Source organism: Anabrus simplex, chromosome 1, assembly GCF_040414725.1.
Source record: "Anabrus simplex isolate iqAnaSimp1 chromosome 1, ASM4041472v1, whole genome shotgun sequence".
Lineage (NCBI taxonomy): Eukaryota > Metazoa > Arthropoda > Insecta > Orthoptera > Tettigoniidae > Anabrus > Anabrus simplex.
The window spans coordinates 1,195,613,261-1,195,635,049 of NC_090265.1; the positions used below are offsets into that span (position 1 = coordinate 1,195,613,261).

Sequence of the window (21,789 nt, forward strand, 5' to 3'; positions counted from 1 at the left end):
GCACTTCAAGCCGCTTAGAAGGTCAAACAGGTAAGCCAACAGAAGCTCCCTCGCTCCTACCGAGGAGCAATGAAGTTCGAGAAACAGGAAATGATGTAAGCACGAAAGGAGACCAATAAGAAAGCAGAGTTAACCCTCAGGACTTTACATTAACCAATTACAATCTTTGTTACTCTGTCTAATAAGATCGCTCCTCTTTCTTGCTGACGCTGTCAATTGCACAAATTCTGGAAAGGTCCAAGCTTATGAAATCAGAAATAACACTTCCAGAACTGTGTATGTTCTACAGTATGTTTCAAAAGCCCAAAAGTACAGACCAACCTTTAAAATTTTCACCATATGAGATTAGATAATAATGTATTTTTATACAACCAAACATATGAGAGTCCCCAACAATTAATTCAAAATGCTGCCTTCAAACTGCCACACTATCCATAAAAAGTAAGAATCTCTTCCACTTTTCATTTGATTTCTCCATTTACCTGAACCACCTACAAGACCGACCTGTCAAAGACAGGTACAATAGCTAGTTACTTACACTGACCCACTGAGTTCCTTTTCTTCTTTTGCATTTTCCTATGTTCTAGTCCTTAATAACCTGTATTTATCTTTTCGTCTCTTCACTTTTCCTATGTTTATCCAGCTTTCTTCTAGTTCTACACTTCTCACATCCAGACTAAGGATCTGCCAAGATGGCTCCTCACTGAATCTCAACCTGGGAAGCGGAAATGAGGTCATTGGGGGCTGAGAAGAAGCGGACATCGAAGAACCTGGATTGATGAGGAGAGGTGCAATCTATTTGAAGATGGCGGATTGTCCTTGTCCTTTTGTGTTTTCTTTCTATTTCTCCCTCTTCCGAAACTGACCAGTCATTCTGTTTATTCCATTGTGTGTACCCTACAATGTTCCTATCATTCTATATATGACTTGATTTGCACTTGTTTGTTCTTTTCCATTACTTAAATGCTGACTGACTGAGCCAAGTCTAATATGACAAACTTAGTAAAATGCAGTGAAAGTCTACTCTGCCAAATCATACAGGCAGCATCCCTGTTTATTATTTAGATGTTATAAAATAAGCCCCACAAGATGCAGAGAGAAGTAAGAAATTATCTGTACATAATAGTACACTACTGAAAGTCTACTGTGAGTAAGAGAGGAGATTGCATACACATTATCATCATATGTCACTATCCAGACATCAAATAACACATAGCAGTGAATGATCCAATTTGAGAAACTGCAAAATCAAACCTGATTTACTGCATTATACAAGAAATAAATAATATTTACCTGTGAACTTAGCTCCAACCTTGCGTGGCCTTTCCATGCAATCTTTTCTCTTGTGTGTCATAGCACCACAATTCTCGCATGCTCCTTTTCTAAATTTTGTTGCCACAGAGGCCTGTAAACAAGGACACATATTTTCATTTTAACAATATTTACATCACTTTTCTACATACATTAAAAAAACAGAATGAAGAATGGACAATTAGTTTCATTTTACATATGAATCACATTTAACTTAAGAAAAGGTTGTGTTTCATATAGCTTTCCAAGTCCAACATAGTGGCTTTGGTCCTGGCTCAGTCTGGTGGTATTTGAAGGTGCTGAAATAAGAGAACCTCCTACCACTAGATTTGCTGACACATAAAAGAGCTCTAGTGGGACAAATTTCCAGCATCTCAGCAACTCCAAACACTGCAAAAATTGTTAGTAGAACAAAAGAAAATTATTATTATTATTATTATTATTATTATTATTATTATTATTATTATTATTAATAATAATAACAATAATAATAATAATAATAATAATAATATATAGTAATATTCTGAGATTTTGCCATGTAATAATAATCACATGTGGCCTTCATAGACACATGACACCTTGTAACCTGCAGGTCTTTGGGCTGAACAATGGTCACTTCATAGGCCATGGCCCTTCGGGGCTGTTGGTTTCGCCTCCGCAGCGGGCTGGTGCAGGTCTTTTTTGAGATGACACCCTATAGGCAACCTGCATGTCTGAGAGGATGGGGGCCAACCTAAGGTGAATTCTAATGATGAATACGACACAAATTCCTAGTCCCTGAACCAGTTAAAATCCCTGACCTAACCACGAATTGAACCCAAGACCCCTCGAACCTAAGGCCAGCATGCTAACCCTTTACCCATGGAGCCAGACTTTTGCTGCGTAAAAGAACTAAACTGTGGGTATTTTTCATGTTTCATGAAGACTTTGCTCCGTATCCTTAAAAAAGAAACTCATCTGACCACAACTACAACCACTGTTCTAACACAAAGACTATCATGTCTACTAAAGAGGGCCATAAAAGCTTAAATCTAAATATCATCATCATCATCATCATCATTATCAATATTATTAATCTATAATTTTATTTTTTACATAGTTTATGCCCCCATTGGAGCACTTTAATCAGTCATATACATTAAACTAGGTGATGTACCCGTGCTTCACTACGGGATTTTCAGAAAGACTGACTTTGTAGTTTTCCTTACAGAAGTCAGTATAGGTCATTACAAAAACCTCAGTAGGAATGTAGCGATTAAAAGCAATGTTATCATATAAAATCATCATCATCCTAAACCAACTCCAGTTTCCCGGGTGTGGTATATGAGCCTTCTCCATCTCTTCCTGTCCTTGTACCATTCCTCCTCCACCAACTTGTCCCAGCCGTACATCGTTCTTAACTAAATCTGTCCATTTCCTTCGTGGCCTTCCCACGGGTCGTCTTCCTTCTACTATTCTGTCAAATTCCTTCCTTGCAGTCCTGTTAACTGGCATCCTCTTCATGTGACCAAACCACTTCAGTTTTGATATCTGAATCTTATTGAGGAGAGAATCATCTATTCCTACTTCTTCTCTAACCTTCTCATTCCTAATCTTGTCTTTCCTGGTTTTCTGGATCATAGTGCGTAGGAATTTCATTTCAGCTGCCTGCCGTTTGGAATTCTCTCTATTGGTCAGTGTTGTGGTTTCGAGATTGTATGTAAGAATTGGTGTATAATAGGACTTATACAATGTCATTTTTGTTTTCATGGGTATTTGCTCATCCCACAGCAGGTGTCTTACCTAGTGGTAAAATTGTGTTGCCTTATTGATTCGACTGTTCACCTCATGTTTTGCTAGGTTGTCATTAATTTGATAAAACGCTACCCAAGTATTTGAAAACTGGAATGCTGTCCCGTTGGGCTTCATTTAACATGACTACTGATTCTGCTCCTTCCCCATACACTTTCATCACCACCGTCTTGGTCTTGCTGATGTTTAAACCATATTTCTTAAACTACTCATTCCAGCTTTGCATTCTCTCTCCCAATTCCTCTTCTGAGTCACTCCAGATCTACAAATGTGAAGGCTTTGATATCTCCATGTTCTTTCCTTTTAATAGATTTCATTACTACATCCATCACAATAATAAATAGAAGTGGTGACAATGAGCTACCCTGCTGCATCATATAAAATACTCGATCAAATGTAAAACTACACATTTTCTCACGTTTTTCCTCACATAGAAGTAAAATATTATATTTAATTCAAATTAAAAATACGCAGATAGATAAACACATAGTCAATAGAATAAAATAGTAGTTAACAATAATAAAAATTAAAAACAAATAGAAACTTTACTTTTAAACACTATAAAACAGGCCACTATCCCTCATAAGACCGAGAACGAGGTCTACTGGCCTCTCATCATTTCGTCACTCCTTTTACATCTTATGAACCTCTTATGATGATCTGCATGCCGCTGGTTCCAAATTGCATTGCGTTCGAAGACAGGTTCAGATAGCAAGTGAGCGAGTGATCACTGAACGTGTGTATAGAGTGCGAAGAGAGGAAAAGTGGGAGAGCGGGTGAACTTGAACGAACCAACCACAGTCTAAGTTACAGGAGAGACTGCGATGTGCCAGGCTCGAAAATCAAACATGTTTGAGACCATGGATGTGGCAGGGATGGCAGCCAGCGGTGCAATATAGGCCGAGCTCCAGGGTAAAAGCACCGATTGAGATCCATTGGTTTGTTTCATCATCACCTAACATCGAGCAGCCAGGCTTGCCGATGTGCCAGCAGTGAAGCTGCAGCATAAACGTACCCTTAAATACAGTCTGCTTTCCAGCTTCTTCTTCTGCTCCCAAAACTTCTTCCTCCTGTCGGCCCTAGCTGTCCTTTGGTTGTAAGTAATGGTGTACTTCCTTCGTTCAAATGTTACGAGTTTGAATCATAAGTATTTATTCCTTAGAATCCTATTCTCTTCCTTCAATAAATAATATTAATAATAATAATAATAATTTTCTAATGGAGGACCTCTCTTCCATATTGGTAAATCTACTGACATGCAGCTGGCATATTTGAGCATCTTCAAACACCACCAGACTGAGCCAAAACCTCCCTCCTTGGGCTCACAATCAGAAAGCCAGCATTCTATCTGAACCACTCTTAAAACAATAGTCACCACCACTCATCTGAATCACTCAGACCAACTACAAAAGTGAAAACTACAAAGAAAAATGAATGAAACCCCCAAAATGAGGATCCAAGCCTTCCTGGGTAAAATATTCCAAAGGTAAAATAGAGTAGAAACCGGTTATAACTACTCCGAAGGGACCGTGAATCACCGGTCATTATAGCCGACAGTAGCATAAAAGGTTTTATTTTTCTTGTTACTAACTAATAATGTCATATCTTTAAGTTTTAGACTGCACACTTACAGTACATGGTTAATTAACAGAATTATGTTCAAGTTTCAAAAATCATAACTGAAAGAAGTACTGTACTGTATTTACATAATTTGCTGTTTGCTGCTTAAACCATCTAAGTAAACATTCTCCAATATCTTTGTGTTCAGATATTCTGGCAGGATTTATTTTTAAAGAGTTTTCTTCAAAAAGAGACTGTATTTTCTCTCTGTCCTTCCAAATTGTGGAAACCAGTGTGATACACTCAAATTCTTCACGATGCTGATGTTTGTTTCCCATTCTCAAATCGCCATATTATGTGTGACTTTTCTACTATATTAAAATCCTTTCCCTTTACTTTGCAACATCTTTACAGTGATGCTTACCTCGACTTATTTGAAACCTACAATAATAAGCGTTACATTGTTGTCAGCAATCCCCGAATACATAACAAACAAATATCAACATTGGACGTTACAGCCGATACATTTATCCACAAATGTGATCAAATTACGTCGTTTTATGCAATATGTCATAACAAGCGAGTTTTTAAACACAGTGTTTACGTAGGATTAAGACGAAACTGTTAGATTTCACCGTTGTATCCAATACGTTGTTAAAAGCAATGTCGCAATAAATGGCTTCAACTGTAGTCTCATATTCTGGTCTCCAACTTGGGACTAAAAGAAGCATTGGGGGGATCATAAAAAAGAATACTACTGGCATTTTGTAAATGGAGTACAAAATGTTAGAAATCTGAATTATTGTGGCAGGTTACAGAATCTGAAATTGGAAATGGATAGACTTAAGTCAGACATACTTAGTATAAAAGTGGTGCATTGGCACGATTCTGGTTAGGCGAACACAGATTTATTAACATGAAGTCATGTAGGAGTCGATTAAATACAATCATCATCATCATCATCATCATCATCATCATCACGATTTTCCAACTCCAGCTTCTCAGGTGTGGAGTACAATCGCTCGCCTTCTCTTCCTGTCTGCAAACATCTTCTGTTCCAGGACATCTTTCCATTTGAGACCTCTTCCCTCCACATCTGATTTGACTGTGTCTATCCAGCATTTCCTTGGCCTTCCCTTTGGTCTTTTCCCTTGGACAGTAAGGTCGAAGTGTTTTCTGGCAGGTCTCTCACTTGTCATTCTCATAATTCTCATACGATTGAAGTCTACACTTCTTCATTAAATGCCAGCTACCTTCCTGTTTACCTTATTCCTGATTTTATCCTTTTGAGTAGTTTGATTCATAGTTCTAATAAATCTTATTTCTGTTGCCTGAATTTTGCTGTAATCATTGTTTAGTAGAGTACATGTCCATAAACCACAAGTGAGAATCGGCATGAAGTACGCTGTGTCTGCTTTTTGGGTATTTTGGAGTCCCAGAGTAGATTTCTGATTTGATCGTAGAAGTTTGATGCTTTCTGTGTCCTGCTGAGTATTTCCTGCATGACAGTGTTGTCTCTGAAGTTTGTGCTTCAGAGGTACTTGAGGTGAGAGAATGATTCTAGTTCGGCTCCTTCCAAAAAAGAGATACGAGTTTGCTCCTTTCCTGTTGATGGTCATTTCTACAGTCTTTGTTTTACTTATCTTCATCTCAAATTTCATGAACATATTGTTCCATTTGGTCAGCTTTTTCTGTTTCTCCCCATAACAGCACATCATCAGCAAATACCAGGGCATTTGGTCTGTAGTCCATTTTCTCGATAGAGTTTATGACCTTGTCCATTACTATTATGAACAAGAGTGGTGATAAGCACTTCCTTGTTGGACACCTCTTTTTGACTCAAACCATTCTGATCTTCCGATGACTATCTGAACACACTTTGTCAGTCAAGTATTTTGGCACCTTGAGGTCTTCCAGGCATTCCCATTAAACAATGAATAAGAAAATAAGGTAATGTGTAAGTTACTACAATCAGCATAGTAAACGTATTATTGTTGTCAAAGTAGACAACACCCACTATAATTGTACAAGTCTACATACCTACCAATTCAACAAATGATCAAGAAATCAAGAGAATATGCAAAGAGATCAGAGAATTATTACAATAGGAGAAAGGTGATGAAAATCTCACATTGTGATGCAAGATTGGAATGCAGTCGCATGCCAAGAAAAAAAAGATAATAAAGTAGGAGTATAAGGATTGGGACAAAGGAATAAAAGAGGAAGCCAGCTAACCGAATTCTGCTCTATCCTAATTTACTCCTTACTAAAGCCTGGATGATACCCATGTGCATCGGATTTATCAATCGTGGAAAAAGCATTTGATAATCGCCAATGGGGAAACCTGTGGAAAATCCTGAGTGAGCTGGGGATGCTGCCTCATCTTATCAACCGATTGAAGAGCCTGTATGATTTTTGCCACTCAGTCATGAAGATAGACAACATCCTGTCCTGCAAATGCTGCATTAGAAAGGGGGTCCACCAAGGATACATCCTGTCACCACTACTATTCATTGTTTATAGTGAATACATCATGAGAAGCGTCTTCGATGAGTGCAACGGAGGCATGTCAATTGGTAAAATTAAGATCTCGAACCAACACTTTGCCAATGACACTGCTTTCATTGCATCCAGCCAAGAACAACTTGAAGAACTGATACGCAAGCTGGAAGATTCTAGTACTGAATACAGTTTACATTTCTGTGTCAGTAAAACCAAGATTAAGATTGTGGACAGCGAAAACCTAAATCAGCCAAATGCCAAAAGGATTGGCAGATATGAGGTGGTGAAACAGATCATACATCTGGGAACCATCGTGAACAATGACGGTAATGGTGAGACTGAGAAATGTAAGACACACACAACTGGGGTGTACTGCTATGATGCAGCTGACCAAAAGATAGTGACACTTTAGTAACCAATGCAACAAAAATCAGTCTTGTAGACATAACGGGAAAGAGTTTCAGTTTACATATAAGATCTAGAGCAGTGGCGGCCACTAGGGCTATGAATAAAATCAGGAACATCACACAACTATCGATCAGCACAGCTATGGACTAGTTTAGGTTAAAGATACTACCTGTTCTGACGTATGGCCTAGAATTAGTGGCAGAATACCTCACGTACAAACAGCTGGAAGAATTGGAGCGAGTAAAGGCTAGATACCTGAAGAGAATTTTAGGAGTCCCGCAGAATGCAAGATCGAGGCTAGTGTATGAGCATACCAGGGAAACCTTCTTAATAGAGGATCTGAGATGCGAGCTCATACTTCAAGCTAGTACCAGCTTCAAACAGCTTATACAAGATCTGCATGAGAAGAAAAACAACATACCAGAGGACTTCTATGCAACATCTGCTATGCAAGACAGGACCTGGATGGAAGCTAATCATAATATGCGACACGTGACGACGAGATTGGCGATCCATGGTTTCCACCACAAGGTGTGCTGCAACAAATTATTTCACGAACCAAATGATGAATGTGTGTTAGAGTTGTACTTGGAATTCTGTGATAGATACCATATTGTAAAATGCAGGAATGGACAGAAATCCATCGTAGCTTATAGCAAAGAAAAGTAATGTGTATGTAATGTAATGGTATTCTGCACGGCATGTGCGCATTTTTCAATAATAATAATAATAATAATAATAATAATAATAATAATATGGGCATTTGGGTTTATGCCGTGTGAAAAAAAACAAGGTGAAACTCTTTACGTTTTGCAGAGAGGGTTTGAATTTAAGAATGCTTTACTGTTGGAGCTGTAGTGGTATGCTCATTCGTCACCAGGTGGCTCGCTGTATGCTGGTATTCCAAGCGAGAGCTGACGACAACATTAAGCTCTAATTAAGATGTTGTATCACACGTACGTGTGTGTGAGAGAGAGAGAGAAACAGAGAGGACATCAGACGAATGAGGTAGAAAAAATAAACAGAAACTAAAATAAAATGCAATGAAAGACACCAAGACAGAACAGAAAAAAGCTAAAGAATGGAAAGAAAGTGTGTGGAGAAAACCAGACGATGATAATTATGTGAGACGGTGTGGAAGTGGGGGGATATAACCGGTGTACACAGGTTGTGAAAGTATACAACTTAACACATAACACATAGCTTGGAATGAACCATCTGGTGATGATGAATGTACAAATTTGGAAAACAACTGAAACGAAATAACAACAGATGAAGGACAGGGAAGAGAACTACCTATGTAAATCCTTAATGGCTGGCAACCAAGTATTACTTAATAGATAGCCAGTGTCCATGTTGAAATTGTTAGGATTTCTATGTATTTCCACAGCTTCCTATATATTCCTAGGCCTGTAGTGTTTAGTATGGGTAAGAGCTCAAACATCTTGGAACACGACATCATGCTCAGCTATTGCCGACTTGTCTGGCTGGTTGAGACAAATATTTCTTTGGTGTTCCTTGATATGAATACCATCGGCCAATATACCTTGCCACAAGTACAGGGAATTTCGTACACCCCAGCGTGTAATACTGTGGACAGTTTGTTCTTGCTTTTATCTGAACTGTGACTAATTTTTGTGATGGTGAGAAACATGGTTTTTATATTGTGCTTGCGGAGGATCTTGGCAACTCGGTCTGTGGTATTATGGATAAAAAAGAAAATAGGCAGTTCCCTTCACTTCTTCTTTCTGTGAACTTTGTTTAATTGTCCCCCTGGGATGCAGGGCTCCATGAATCTCTACATCGTTGTAACCATTACCCTTAAATATGACTTTGAGGGTGTCCATCTCCTCCTCGATATTTGATGAGTCACAAATTCATGTCGCTCTTCTGGCGAGTGTCATGAGAATGCCCTGGTCTTGAATGCTAATGCAGATTCTCATCACCATCCAGCACAAGAGAACTACCTAAGTAAATCTCTAATGGTGGCCAACATGTATTGCTTAACTGATAGCCAGTGTCCCTGTTGAATTATTAGTACTTTTACGTTTTTCCACTTCGGCCTTTGTAATCTTAAACCTGTAGTGTTTTGTGTGGGTAAGAGAACAAATATTTAGAACACGACATGACGGCTCAATGATAGGGCATGCTCAGCTATTACTGACTTGTCTGGCTGGTTTAGATGGATATTTCTTTGGTGTTCCTTGATATGAATACCATCAGCCAATATACCTTGCCACAAGTACAGGGAATTTCGTACACCCCAGGGTGAAATACTTGGGACAGTTTGTCCTTGCTTTTACCCAAACTGTGACAAACACGGTTTTTATATTGTACTTGTGGAAGATCTTTGCAATTTGGTCCATAGTATTATGGATAAAAGGAAGGTAGGCAGTTCCCTCCACTTCTCCATTCTGTTAGCTTTGCTTAGTTGTCCCTAAGAGTTGCAGGATTCTTCCAGATGGTCATAAAATTCTTCTATTTCTTCTTCTAGTGAAACTGAAGTAAACCTGAATGATGTTGATATTACAAGGAGAAGCTTTCATCTTAATACAGATGATTATATCACAAATGGGCTCATAACCCATAACAGCATTGTTAAGATTCTTTGGAATTATTACAGCGACACCATTACGACCCATATCCTCACTTCCAGAAAAATATACAGTATTATTTGTTTGAGTCATAAAATGGCCACAGCCTCTCCAATGTGTCTCACTATTCCCAAGTATGTCCAGATAATGAAGTTTCATTTCTCATTCAACGATGTGAAGTTTTCTCATCTGCAAGAGACCTCGTACATTCCCGGTTGCTATTCTTCTGATGACTCGTAAGGATGGTTGAGATACGTAGGTGGTTTGAAAAGTTCTCAGAATGTACTAGAATTAAGTATCTTACCTCGGTGGAACTGCTTTTATTTTTCAACACAGTCTCCCTGTAGACTAATGCTTTTGGTCCAGCGATGTTCCAATGCCTTGATCCCATCTCGAAAATGAGATTCCTCCAGGCCTGCAAAATACCTCTCCAATTCAGCTGTCAGTTCTTCCCTTGTAGAAAATCTCCGTCCACTGAGGAAAATTTTCAGCTTGGGGAATAGATGAAAGTCTGATGGTGCCAAATCAGGTGAATAAGATGGATGTGGCAACAATTCGTACCCCAGTTCATGAAGTTTTGCCATGACAATAACACTTGTGTGTGGCGGAGTGTTGTCCTGATGAAAGATGACATTTTTCCTTGCCAAACCAGGCCTTGTTTCGCGTATCTTTTCCTGTAGTTGGTCTAGGAGGTTTGCATAGTATTGCCCCGTAATTGTTTGGCCAGTAGGAAGATAATCTATCAGCAGAATGCCTTTTGCATCCCAGAAAACTGAGGCCATTACCTTTCCGGCTTTCTTTGGTGGTGGTGAATCAGCATGTTTCCACTGCTTTGACTGCTGTTTTGTCTCTGGGGTATAGTAGTGGACCCAAGTTTCATCTGTAGTCACAAACTGGCGCAAAAAATCTTGTTGGTTGCACTGAAAACGGGCCAGACTTTGTTCGGACATTTCCAATCTGGTGCGTTTATTGTCCAATGTCAAGAGCCGCGGCACCCATCTTGCGGATAATTTTTTCCTACCCAATTCTTCGGTTAAAATATAATATACCCGTTCAGAAGACATCCCTACAGCTTCAGCAATCTCCCGCACTTTCTGTCGACGATCCTCCATGACCACTTTATGCACTTTTGCGATAAATTCTGGGGTCATAATACTTTTTGGCCGTCCACTACGCGGATCATCATCCAAGCTCTCCTGACCAAATTTAAACTTGCTGGTTGTCGTTCTCTATATGCGATTTTCTATTTTACGCAATAAAAATATCACACGAGAACGCTTTTACGTATTTCTAAAAAAACAACTTTATTATCGCTACCAACTTTATTATTATTACTTATATATTATTCTCAGTTCAATACGGACCAAAAACATGAAATTCATAACCATCAACTTATCCTGTCAGATGAAGAAAAACAATCAGTGCCTCTCTCAGAATACAAAAAGAAAACAATCGCTCTCTAAAACAATCTACATAGAATTTATACATGTTTCACATCAGAGATCTAATGGTGCTGTTCCCTGACGCCATATTGGAAGTCTGTGTGTCCGTACGTCCGCACGTTATACGTCCATGGACACGAAACATAAATATAATAACATAATACTTTCGGCTCAACATAAAACTTCAAAATACGAGTACTGAAGGTTTTATCATAATTAGGATACCTGTCCTACGACATGGTCCACTTGGCAACAGTTGAAAATGAAGGAGCAGAGACCCCCAGTGTGTTCTGAAAGTTGGCATGAATTTTCTTTGCTTTCATACCTTTTTTTACAAAGTTGGCATGAATTTTCTTTGCTTTCATACTTTTTCTTACAAAGTATCACTACACGGGAACAACAATAAAGAGTCATCACTACCACACTCCTGCAGCTAGAGCACTGACGCACCACGTGTTTACTCACAAAGGATGTGTGATTATTGCGCGGGAACCTCGTTGCTCTAGCACTGACATCTAGCGGTGATTCCGAGAACTTTTCAAACCGTCCTCGTAAATCTTCATATTCCGAGGCTCCTCTCAACCTTGTCCCCTCCAAAGAGCTGACTGGGGGACTTACTCCGGATTCTAATTTGAGACTGAGTAAAGCCATGAGGTTGTCTTGGGAAAATAACAGTGGTGGTTTCCTGTTGCCTTCCACTGACCCACCATTCCTGTCAACCCACCGACCCAGTTTCCCGCTGGGATTGGATACCCAACGTTCCACTGGGTTGCTCGGCTTAACAGGGGCACCGCGTGTACGTAGAAATGGAAGAATTGAGGTGTGAGAGGCTGAGAGAATTCAATACCCTGTAAATAACTATTAAAATTTGTATAACCTCAAATACATATTGTGAATAGGTCTAACCTCAATCTGTGTAGTCAAAATTGTAGAAACCTCTGTAATATTCATATATTGGGTATAATCGACTATTGTTCTGATACATATAGAGGTTTCTGGTAAGTTACTGTAATGATTTATTATCCAGATACATGTACAAACATTAGAAATGTTGTAGACTTTTCCATGTGCATTTGTAAACTGTAATCAAACATTTGAGTTTGACCTACTCCAATCAAGAGGCCAGTCGATCAATTGCTCTTTGTATGTTCAGATGTGTTCCATTTAATGTTGCAAGAACATTTCCAGAAATCGATATTTCTAGACTGTTTTTATATATATATATGTATATATGTACATACTAGCCTCTGCCCGCTCATGTGCACTTTTAGCCCTTGTTGTCTCGCTCTCCAAAGGTGTTTATTCCGAGTTTTCGTATTTTCACTTCCTTCCTTACCCATGTCTCTTTTAACCCATATCCTCTGTCCTTGAATGTTATTGGCATTTCTTAACACTATTTCTGCCATTAGGTTAGACAATAACTTTACTATAATTGGTCTGTGACCTTTAGCTTTGTTCACTCTTTCCACATCGTCTATATCTACTCCACTAAAATTTATCTTCATCTTATTCTGTATGATCTCTACCACGTTACAAATAATGTCCACCTTGCTTTCCTTCTCATCTTCTAGCACACCATCGATTCTTCTGCATTAGCTTCTATCCATTTCTTCATATTCCCTATCTCCTTTGTCTGCTCTTTCATCATATCCTTTATTTCTTTCACCTGGTCCTGTATGACTTCCCTCACTAACACTTTCAGTGCTGCCAAATCTTCCAAGCTGAAGTTGCCACTGGTATTCAGGCCGGGGTTTGATTCCACCCCCCACCCCCAATGACCACAAGCACAGCTAACACTGCTGCTACATTAAAATACCAGTATAACAAAATTTTGGGAACCTCTGAAATTAATTTGTTATACTGAAATTTTGTTATACTGAAATAAGTCAATTCTTAAGAACTCACCTAGTATTATATCTGTAAGTTATTGTTGTTTTTAGGGGCGGAACTACAAGGTCATCTGCCCTGTTATATCAGCTGCAGGATCTATATAACTTCAAAATACCATTATAATAATAAGAGTTACAGTACTGACAGATGTTTTCAGAAAATCTATGTTTACATTGTACCAGCAAGTCTACACATTGTTCCAGAACATCATTTTTTGAAAAAGTCTGTGATTTTCTTCTGAACAGATCCAGACACAAAAGCTCGTTCCAAATAGTCACCAACCACTGCACATGAATTTAAAACAGATTCTGGCACATCACTTCGTGACACAAGAAAAATCTTGAAGGCTATGTGCCATGTTTGTTGCCTGCTGAAGAGTCAAGCTCTGTTGATCACAATCATTTTGGGGGTTGTCTTCCTCTTCCTCCTCATCGCATGGATCTCTATCATTCATAATGTCCTCCACAATTTCCTCACTGGTGATTTTTTTGTGGACTATTACATCACTATATACACTGATGTAGTCAGTAAGACTTACCCGTAGATGGCACATTCAACATTGTACACAAACGCTTCCAATTCTCCTCGGTTTCCACATCATCCAACACTTCACTTTCTGCAACGTCTTCTGTAAAAACCACTCCAGCTTTTCTAAAGCAGTTTGTCATGATGTCTGCATTCAAGGATTTCCATGCAGCATAAAATATCTGCACTGCTTCCCATATGTTGATGTTAATGTCTCTATTCATGGCAACGTTGCACAGCATTCGACGGACTACACGAGCTCGGTAATGCCGCTTTACTGCATGAGTTATACCCTGATCCAGCGGGTGCAGAATTGAAGTTGTATTTGGAGGCAAAAATAAAACTTTTACATGCTCCAAATGGCGAGGCACACAATTATGAGAAGAGCAATTGTCCAATAATAGAAGAATTCTCCTCTTTTCGACCTTCATCCGACGTTCCAAGTCCAACAACCACTCTTTGAATCGCACAGATGTCATCCATGCCTTAGAGTTGTGCCTGTATTCACAGGGCATATGTTGCAACCCCTTGAAGCACCTTGGCTTCCCAAACTTCCCAATTATGAGAGGCTTCCGTTTGTCCGTTCCTGTGGAATTGGTGCACAAAAGAGCCGTGATACGTTCTTTTGAACATTTGCCCCCAAAACACTTATTTCCCGTAAAATCAAGGGTTTTGTTCGGCATTAGTTTATAAAATAACGCAGTTTCGTCTGCATTATAAATGTCTGCCAGCGAATATTCTTTCAAGGCATCCTTTAGAGTCTCCAGCCGCCATGAAGACACAACTTCCTTTGGGGCATCATTAGCTTCACCATTTATAATTTTGTGGTATATGCCATATCTCTCCCAGAACCTATGAAGCCAACCAGCACTACCCATAAACTCAGGTGACCCAAGCGAAAGTGCGAAAGATCGCACATGCTCACATAACAGTGGACCATTTATTGGAATGTTTTTACTCCGCATTTCCACAAACGATGTATAGACGGCTTGGTCCCCCTCCTTGTAGTCGGCTGTCCTGATCTTCTTACGCTGCGGACCTAGGGCATCAGCACCAATGCTTTCCTCTATCTTACTTTTTTGTTTTAAAAAAGTAGAAAGTGTTGACGGGTTAATGCCATACTTCTTCGCTACATCTCCTTTTTCTTTCCGCCTTTCTCTACTCCGCAAGTATTTTACGTTTTTCACTCAACGAAAACTGCTGTCACTTCTGCTTATCCATTTGCGATGATATTAACTTATTTATTTAACAAAATGCACACGAACTTTGCATGTTTAATGATATAACCTTAACAGCAAGAAGAAGTAGTTCTCCAAGAGAGAAAGAGAAAACAAGCAGAAAGATTGACCGCAGCTGGATCGGTCCAAATAATGACATGAGAAGTCAAAGAGAATGTGAGAAGTGCTTTGAATAGGCTTTGCGAATTAAATACGAAGAAGAAACATGCAATGCATGATGCGACGAAACCGTTGCGTTCATTGGTGGATTACAAACATCGCGATCCTACTCAGCCAATAGTGCGACGTCTTACATTGGTTGATGGGCGAAGCCTATTGGTTGCGCAAAGCATAGCGTTCATTGGTGGATTGCAAACTTAGCGCTCCTATTCAGCTAATAGAGTGACGTCTTACACTGGATGACGGGCGAAGCATATTTATTTATTTAATAGCACACAAACATGCATTAAAAGAAAAATACATTAATCTTTCGCATATTCTAGTAAAGATTTTTTTCTCTTGTTGCACTTGCTGAAATGATAGCGATCGCAATGTTTATCACACAATGTACACACACAATATAATAGGGACGGTTCATGAAAGCCTGTGCGCCGGCAGACGATGGTGAAACCCATGTACCGCCAGCCTATTCAAAGCACTTCTCATGTCATTATTTGGACCGGTCCAGCTGCGGTCAATCATAGCATCAGCTGAATAAAAATCCAGGCTGATTTCTGCTTGTTTTCTCTTTCTCGCTTGGAGAACTACTTCTTCTTGCTGCGTATGTAAAAGCTGCATTCTTATTTTCAAATCTTCCAGTAAAAAGTTTCTTTGGATAATTCATACGCAAGTCGTGATGGTGGCATCTTGGAGATGCCCAGTGTTCGTTTCAGAAATCTGGCCTTTACATTTTCAATAGTTCGAAGGTCGGACACCGTTAGTCTTTCCCAAATAAGTTCCATACCATGTGTAAGAACTAGGCGAAGCGTATTGGTTATACAAAAGCGATTGCCTTCTCGATCGCGTACGGTGCATATATGGAAAATGGTGATCATATCGTCTGAATAACGAAATAATGTAACAAGAAAAATGTTGGTCATAAAACAGGATGAATTTTGGTTTTAATTTGAGAAAATATGGTCAAACTGGTAAAGAAAAGAGCTCAATTTTAATTCGTTAAACTGAAACTAATAAATTCGTTAAAATGAAATATTTTAACATACAACAAATAGGGAAAAAGGAAGGGACCAAAAGAAATATTCGTTATTCTGAAAATTTCGTTATACTGGTGTTCGTTACAGCGGAATTCTATTGTACCAGAACCGCCTCACCCATCTTTGCCATCTCTTCTTTTTTTTACCAAACCATTCTTGGACTCTTTCCTCTGCTTCCACTGCCATCTCCCAATCATAGCCCGGTACTGTTCCACTCCCACCATATTTCTCGGCGCGCACTACACCACGCGTCTGCACTCACCGACTGCTCAAGCTAGACGTGATTGCAGTACCGTACATATAAATCCATTCAACTGAATGTTTCAAGATTTTATTTTGCAAACATCACTAGAACATTACATTTTTTTTAAAGGCACATTTTAAGAATAAGGTATATTTTTGCTTTAACTTAATACAGTTTGTAAAAAAATATGGCCATAACATTAAATGAGATATATTTCTTCATTAAAGCATTATGCTAAAATTATGCTATGTTGCTAGATTTTCGACCTATTTATTACATGTTAAAACATTAAAATATGTTAGTATGTTGTCTGACGTGCCACATAACCCATTCATCTCTGGGCCTGAATATCCCTAACAAACGTTCTGGACAGGGCAATTCTAAGGATTTGAAAAAGATTATATCTCTGTATGTGTAGGAGATATTTGCATGATTCTTTTTTCTTTGTGCTAGTTTGAGCATCTAGTTTATAAAACTGTTTATATCACATCAGCTATCACTGGAGATTTTAAAATTGTTTGTATATTATACCATATTTTTCGAATGAAAAAAAAGTCTGACGGATTATTAAGTACAGTTTTCTGAAATACTGTCATATTTTCCCTAGATTGATCATGTAAAATGTGCATTGCAATTACAAAACAACAGCAATAATGAAAATGATATAAAATAATAACTGTTCAATAATAATAGTAATAACAACGATAATGGGAGCTCTTATGAAATTTTATTTAAGTTATATATTTTTATGTGACGATACTGGCTCAAAAGGTGATGTTAGCGAAGATGATATTGAAGGCATGTAATTGTAATTTTATGCACGAATGGAAATATTGACATTCGAATAGGAATTCGAAACATCTTGAATTTCATTAGGATTGGAATTCATTTTACAGTTTACCGTATGTTCCTGCGTGAATACGTTAGAATATCTACAATTATTTGGATATGGAAATGCATGAGGAATCAAATGATTGTTGGAAACACCTGGTTTAGGAAGAAGAACAGTCAGAAGATTACAAGGTATGGCTGGGGAGACAGACGATCAAAGACCATGATTGATTATATAATCATAGAGAAAGAACACTGGAAGAACCTTGTAGATGTAACAGCCATGCCTGAAGAAGCTTTTGGTGGAGATCATAGAGTCGTGATAGGAAAATTGAAAGTTGGAAAGATTGAAAAACCCCAATTAAGAAGAGAGAAAAGAATTAAAGTATGGAAGTTGAAGGAGAAAAGCTTACAAAAAGAATTTCAAAGGGAAATAATACCCTTGGTACCCAGGACAGAGGTGGGGAATGTTGAAGAGGAATGGAAAAGATTTAAGGAAGCACTGGTTGGATGTGCAGAAAAGGTGTGTGGTAGAACATCAGGAAATGTGAAAGACAAAGAAACACACTAGTGGAATGATAGGGTAAAGATTGAAGTGAAGGAAAAGAAAATGACAAGGAAAGCATGGAAAACATCTAAGAGTGAAGAAAGTAGAAGAAAATACGTGGAGGCAAAGAATTTGGCCAAGACAGTAGTGGAGGAAGAAAAGAGGAAAAGCTGGGCCTTATTCACACAGACATTGAGAGATGATACGCAGGGAAGCAAGAAATCACTGTATGGTATCTTAAGAAACAAAAAGAGAGATCAAGTAAACACCAGATTTGTGAAGGATGGTGGTGGCATAATTTTAACAAAGCCAGAAGAAATAAGAAATAGATGGAGAGAGTATTTTCAGAAGCTGCTGAACATAAGAATGGATGACAGTCATTCAATGGACGACCAGGAAAGGCAATTAGTTGACGAAGAAATGGATAAAGAAATTACAATGAATGAAATTGAAATGGCAGTAAGAAAGATGAAGAATGGAAAAACTGCTGGAATAGATGAAATTTCAGTAGAGATGATAAAGGCAGCTGGAGCTGTAGGCCTGCAGTGGACATATCGGGTTCTCAGGAATGTCTGGGAGAATAAGGAGGTCCCTGAGGATTGGCAAAAAGGAATAATCATCCCAATTTTCAAGAAAGGTGATAAGAAAGTTTTGAAGAACTACAGGGGAATTACTCTAATATCCCATGTTGCTAAGATAATGGAAATGATACTGGAAAGTAGAATAAGGTTGAGGGTTGAGAATCAGATACAGGAAAATCAGTTTGGTTTCAGAAGTGGAAGGTCAACAATAGAACCCATTTCCATTATGAGACAACTAATGGAAAAGCATTGGGAGTACGGGAATGATATGGTGATGACATTCATTGATATTGGAAAGGCATATGACAGTGTCCCTAGGACAAAAGTTTGGGACAGTCTGGTGCAAAAAGGAATTGGACAGGGATTAATAAAAATGATCATGGCATTGTATAAGGAATGTTGTAGTTGCGTGCAAACACAAGTTGGCAGGACAAGTTGGTTCAAAATAACTAGTGGGCTGAGACAGGGAAGTGTTCTATCACCAATCCTGTTTACAATAGTAATGGATGACATCATGAGAACAGCAAAAGCAGCATATGGAGGAAGAGAAATGAACATGATGTTATTTGCAGATGATATTGTGATTTGGGGAGAAGACGACAGGAAGGTTCAAGACCAGTTGAATGTGGTGACTGGGAAGATTGAAGAATGTGGATTGAAAATAAGTGTAGAAAAGAGTAAAACTCTTGTTATGACTAGAGGGGAGAAAGAAGGGAAAGGTCAGATTAGACTTGCAGACAAGCCCCTGGAAGTAGTGGAAACGTTTAAATACCTGGGGAGTGAATTAATGGAGAATGCTCGACTGGATGCTGAGATTAGTAAAAGGATTCAAGCTGGAAGTTGTTTCTATCATAGTGTAAGAAATATGTTATGGGACAAAGATGTGCCAATGGAAGCAAAGGATACTATGTACATTACGTACCCATAACAACTTACGGAGCAGAAACTTGGACAATGACAAAGAAGGATGAGAGTCGAATACAGGCAGCCGAAATGAAATTCTTGAGGAGTATGATACAGAAGAGTAGAAGAGACAAAATAAGGAATGAGAAAATCCGGGAAGAAATTGGAGTGGAAAAAATGAATGATAGAATAGAGAAGAGTCGACTAAGATGGTTTGGGCACATAAAGCGAATGAGCGACGAAAGAATGCCAAAAAAGGTGATGGAAATGCAAATCCAAGGAAGGAGAGGCCGTGGACGACCACGATTGAGATGGAAGGATACCATCCAACGCAGCATTATAGAAAGAAACCTGGACTGGGACACAGTGATGGAGGAGGAGTGGTGGAAAGACCAAAGAAAGTGGAGAGGAACCATATTTGCCCCTACCCAGCTACAGCTGGATAAAGGGAAATGATGATGATGATGATGATGATGATGATGATGATGATCTACAATTATTAAAGTTTTCTGCTTTTTTTAGATGTGAGGGATTACGATTACAGAAAATATCAAAAATATAACTTCTATCAAGCACTTACTTGCCGCTAAACGTCATGTTTTAGAGTACACTAGCATATGTCCGCGGCTTTGCCCGCGTTTAGTAATTCAACCGTTAGAAGTTTCTAAACTCTTTATTAAAAGAAAATTAAAGCATTACATTTATTAACTCACATCTTTTTGACGTAAATTGCGTGTCGCAGGCCAAAAATGGCTTCCTACTCAATGGAATTACAATCCGAGGAATACTACTTCGTCCGCGGCATGCTCAGTCATGATGGTGGCTTCAATAATATTCGTCACCAGTTTCAGAGCAGTGTTCATTGCCGAGGGAAGGTTTCATATTCCTGAGAAGGATAATCGGTGCCACAATTGTCCAACCCAAGATGTTCGAGGGTACTCCAGGTGACTCCAAATTGTTCAAAATCTCTGTCGTGTAGTTGACAGCCTCATCTGTACAACATGTCGTGTCGATAGACTTTTCAATTTATAGAAAACCACCGGATAATTCTTGTGAGCATGCTTGTTGATGACATTGGCAGCTTCATGTCTTGGTGCAAGAATTGCTCTCAGTCACAGCCAAGCGTCTTAGGTGAAAACCTGTGTCCACCTACGACAAACATTTTAGATCTTCGTTTGCCGTGGATTTGGCTGGGCATCGCACACATGAACACAGACAGATAGACAGACAGACATCCTGGATTGAAGAAAAATGGCTTCCAATTCCATGGACTTACAATGGCATCCTGACTGATATATGTATTATTCCTTGTTTATTATTATCGTCTATATGGTGTCATATATGTTTCCCCTAAATGTATAAGTGTCCAACCCTTTTCCCCTTTCTCTACAGGGTTTGGGTATGAAGTGAAATGAATCTTCGTAGCGAATTTTTACGACCAGATGACTTTCATGACGTCAACCTTATCAGATGAGTTAATTTTTTTTTTTTTGCTAGGTGCTTTACGTCGCACCGACACAGATAGGTCTTATGGCGACGATGGGACAAGAAGGGACTAGGAGTAGGAAGGAAGCGGCCATGGCCTTAATTAAGGTACAGCTCCAGCATTTGCCTGGTGTGAAAATGGGAAACCACGGAAAACCATTTTCAAGGCTGCCGACAGTGGGGTTCGAACCTACTATCTCCCGAATACTGGATACTGGCCGCACTTAAGCGACTGCAGCTATCGAGCTCGGTGGATGAGTTAATGAGATGAAATGAATGACATATGATAGCAAGAATGAAGAGGATGAAACCCGGCACCGGGCGCCAGCACATAGCCCACTCCTCTCGAATAGATCAAGACTTTACGTCCCGATGCGACGGACAAATCACCATGAACAGAGTCATACGCCCTCACACCATGTAAGACCAAAAACGGTTTCCTACGTCCTGGATGTAAAATGGCTCCTCGAATATTGTGTTCTCTACCTATCTTATGTACGTTGCCTAGTGACAGCGACTATATGCATTTAATCTTGGTGACAGCATGTTGGACTGTCATATCCCAATGCACGTTTTCCGATGGTTTTTCTTTCATAACTCACCAACAATAGCAAAAATGAAAATTCCGGCTTTGAGGTGCATTTGAACCCCTTTCCATCTAATTATGTTCAAAATTTCAGATCTCTGCATGCTGTAGATTTTGCTGGGCATCGCGCACAGACAGACAGACAGACAGACAGACAG

General features: G+C 39.1%; 1 protein-coding gene across 1 annotated transcript in view; it reads right to left on the reverse strand.

Annotated features, from left to right (window-relative positions):
* The window catches only part of Slu7 (Pre-mRNA-splicing factor Slu7), a 143,464-nt gene that overhangs the window by 101,210 nt on the left and 20,465 nt on the right, over positions 1-21,789 (reverse strand). Inside the window, exon 5 of the mRNA XM_067137551.2 lies at positions 1,294-1,405. Coding sequence (XP_066993652.2) covers positions 1,294-1,405 — 112 coding nt within the window. The remainder of the gene's footprint in view (positions 1-1,293; positions 1,406-21,789) is intronic.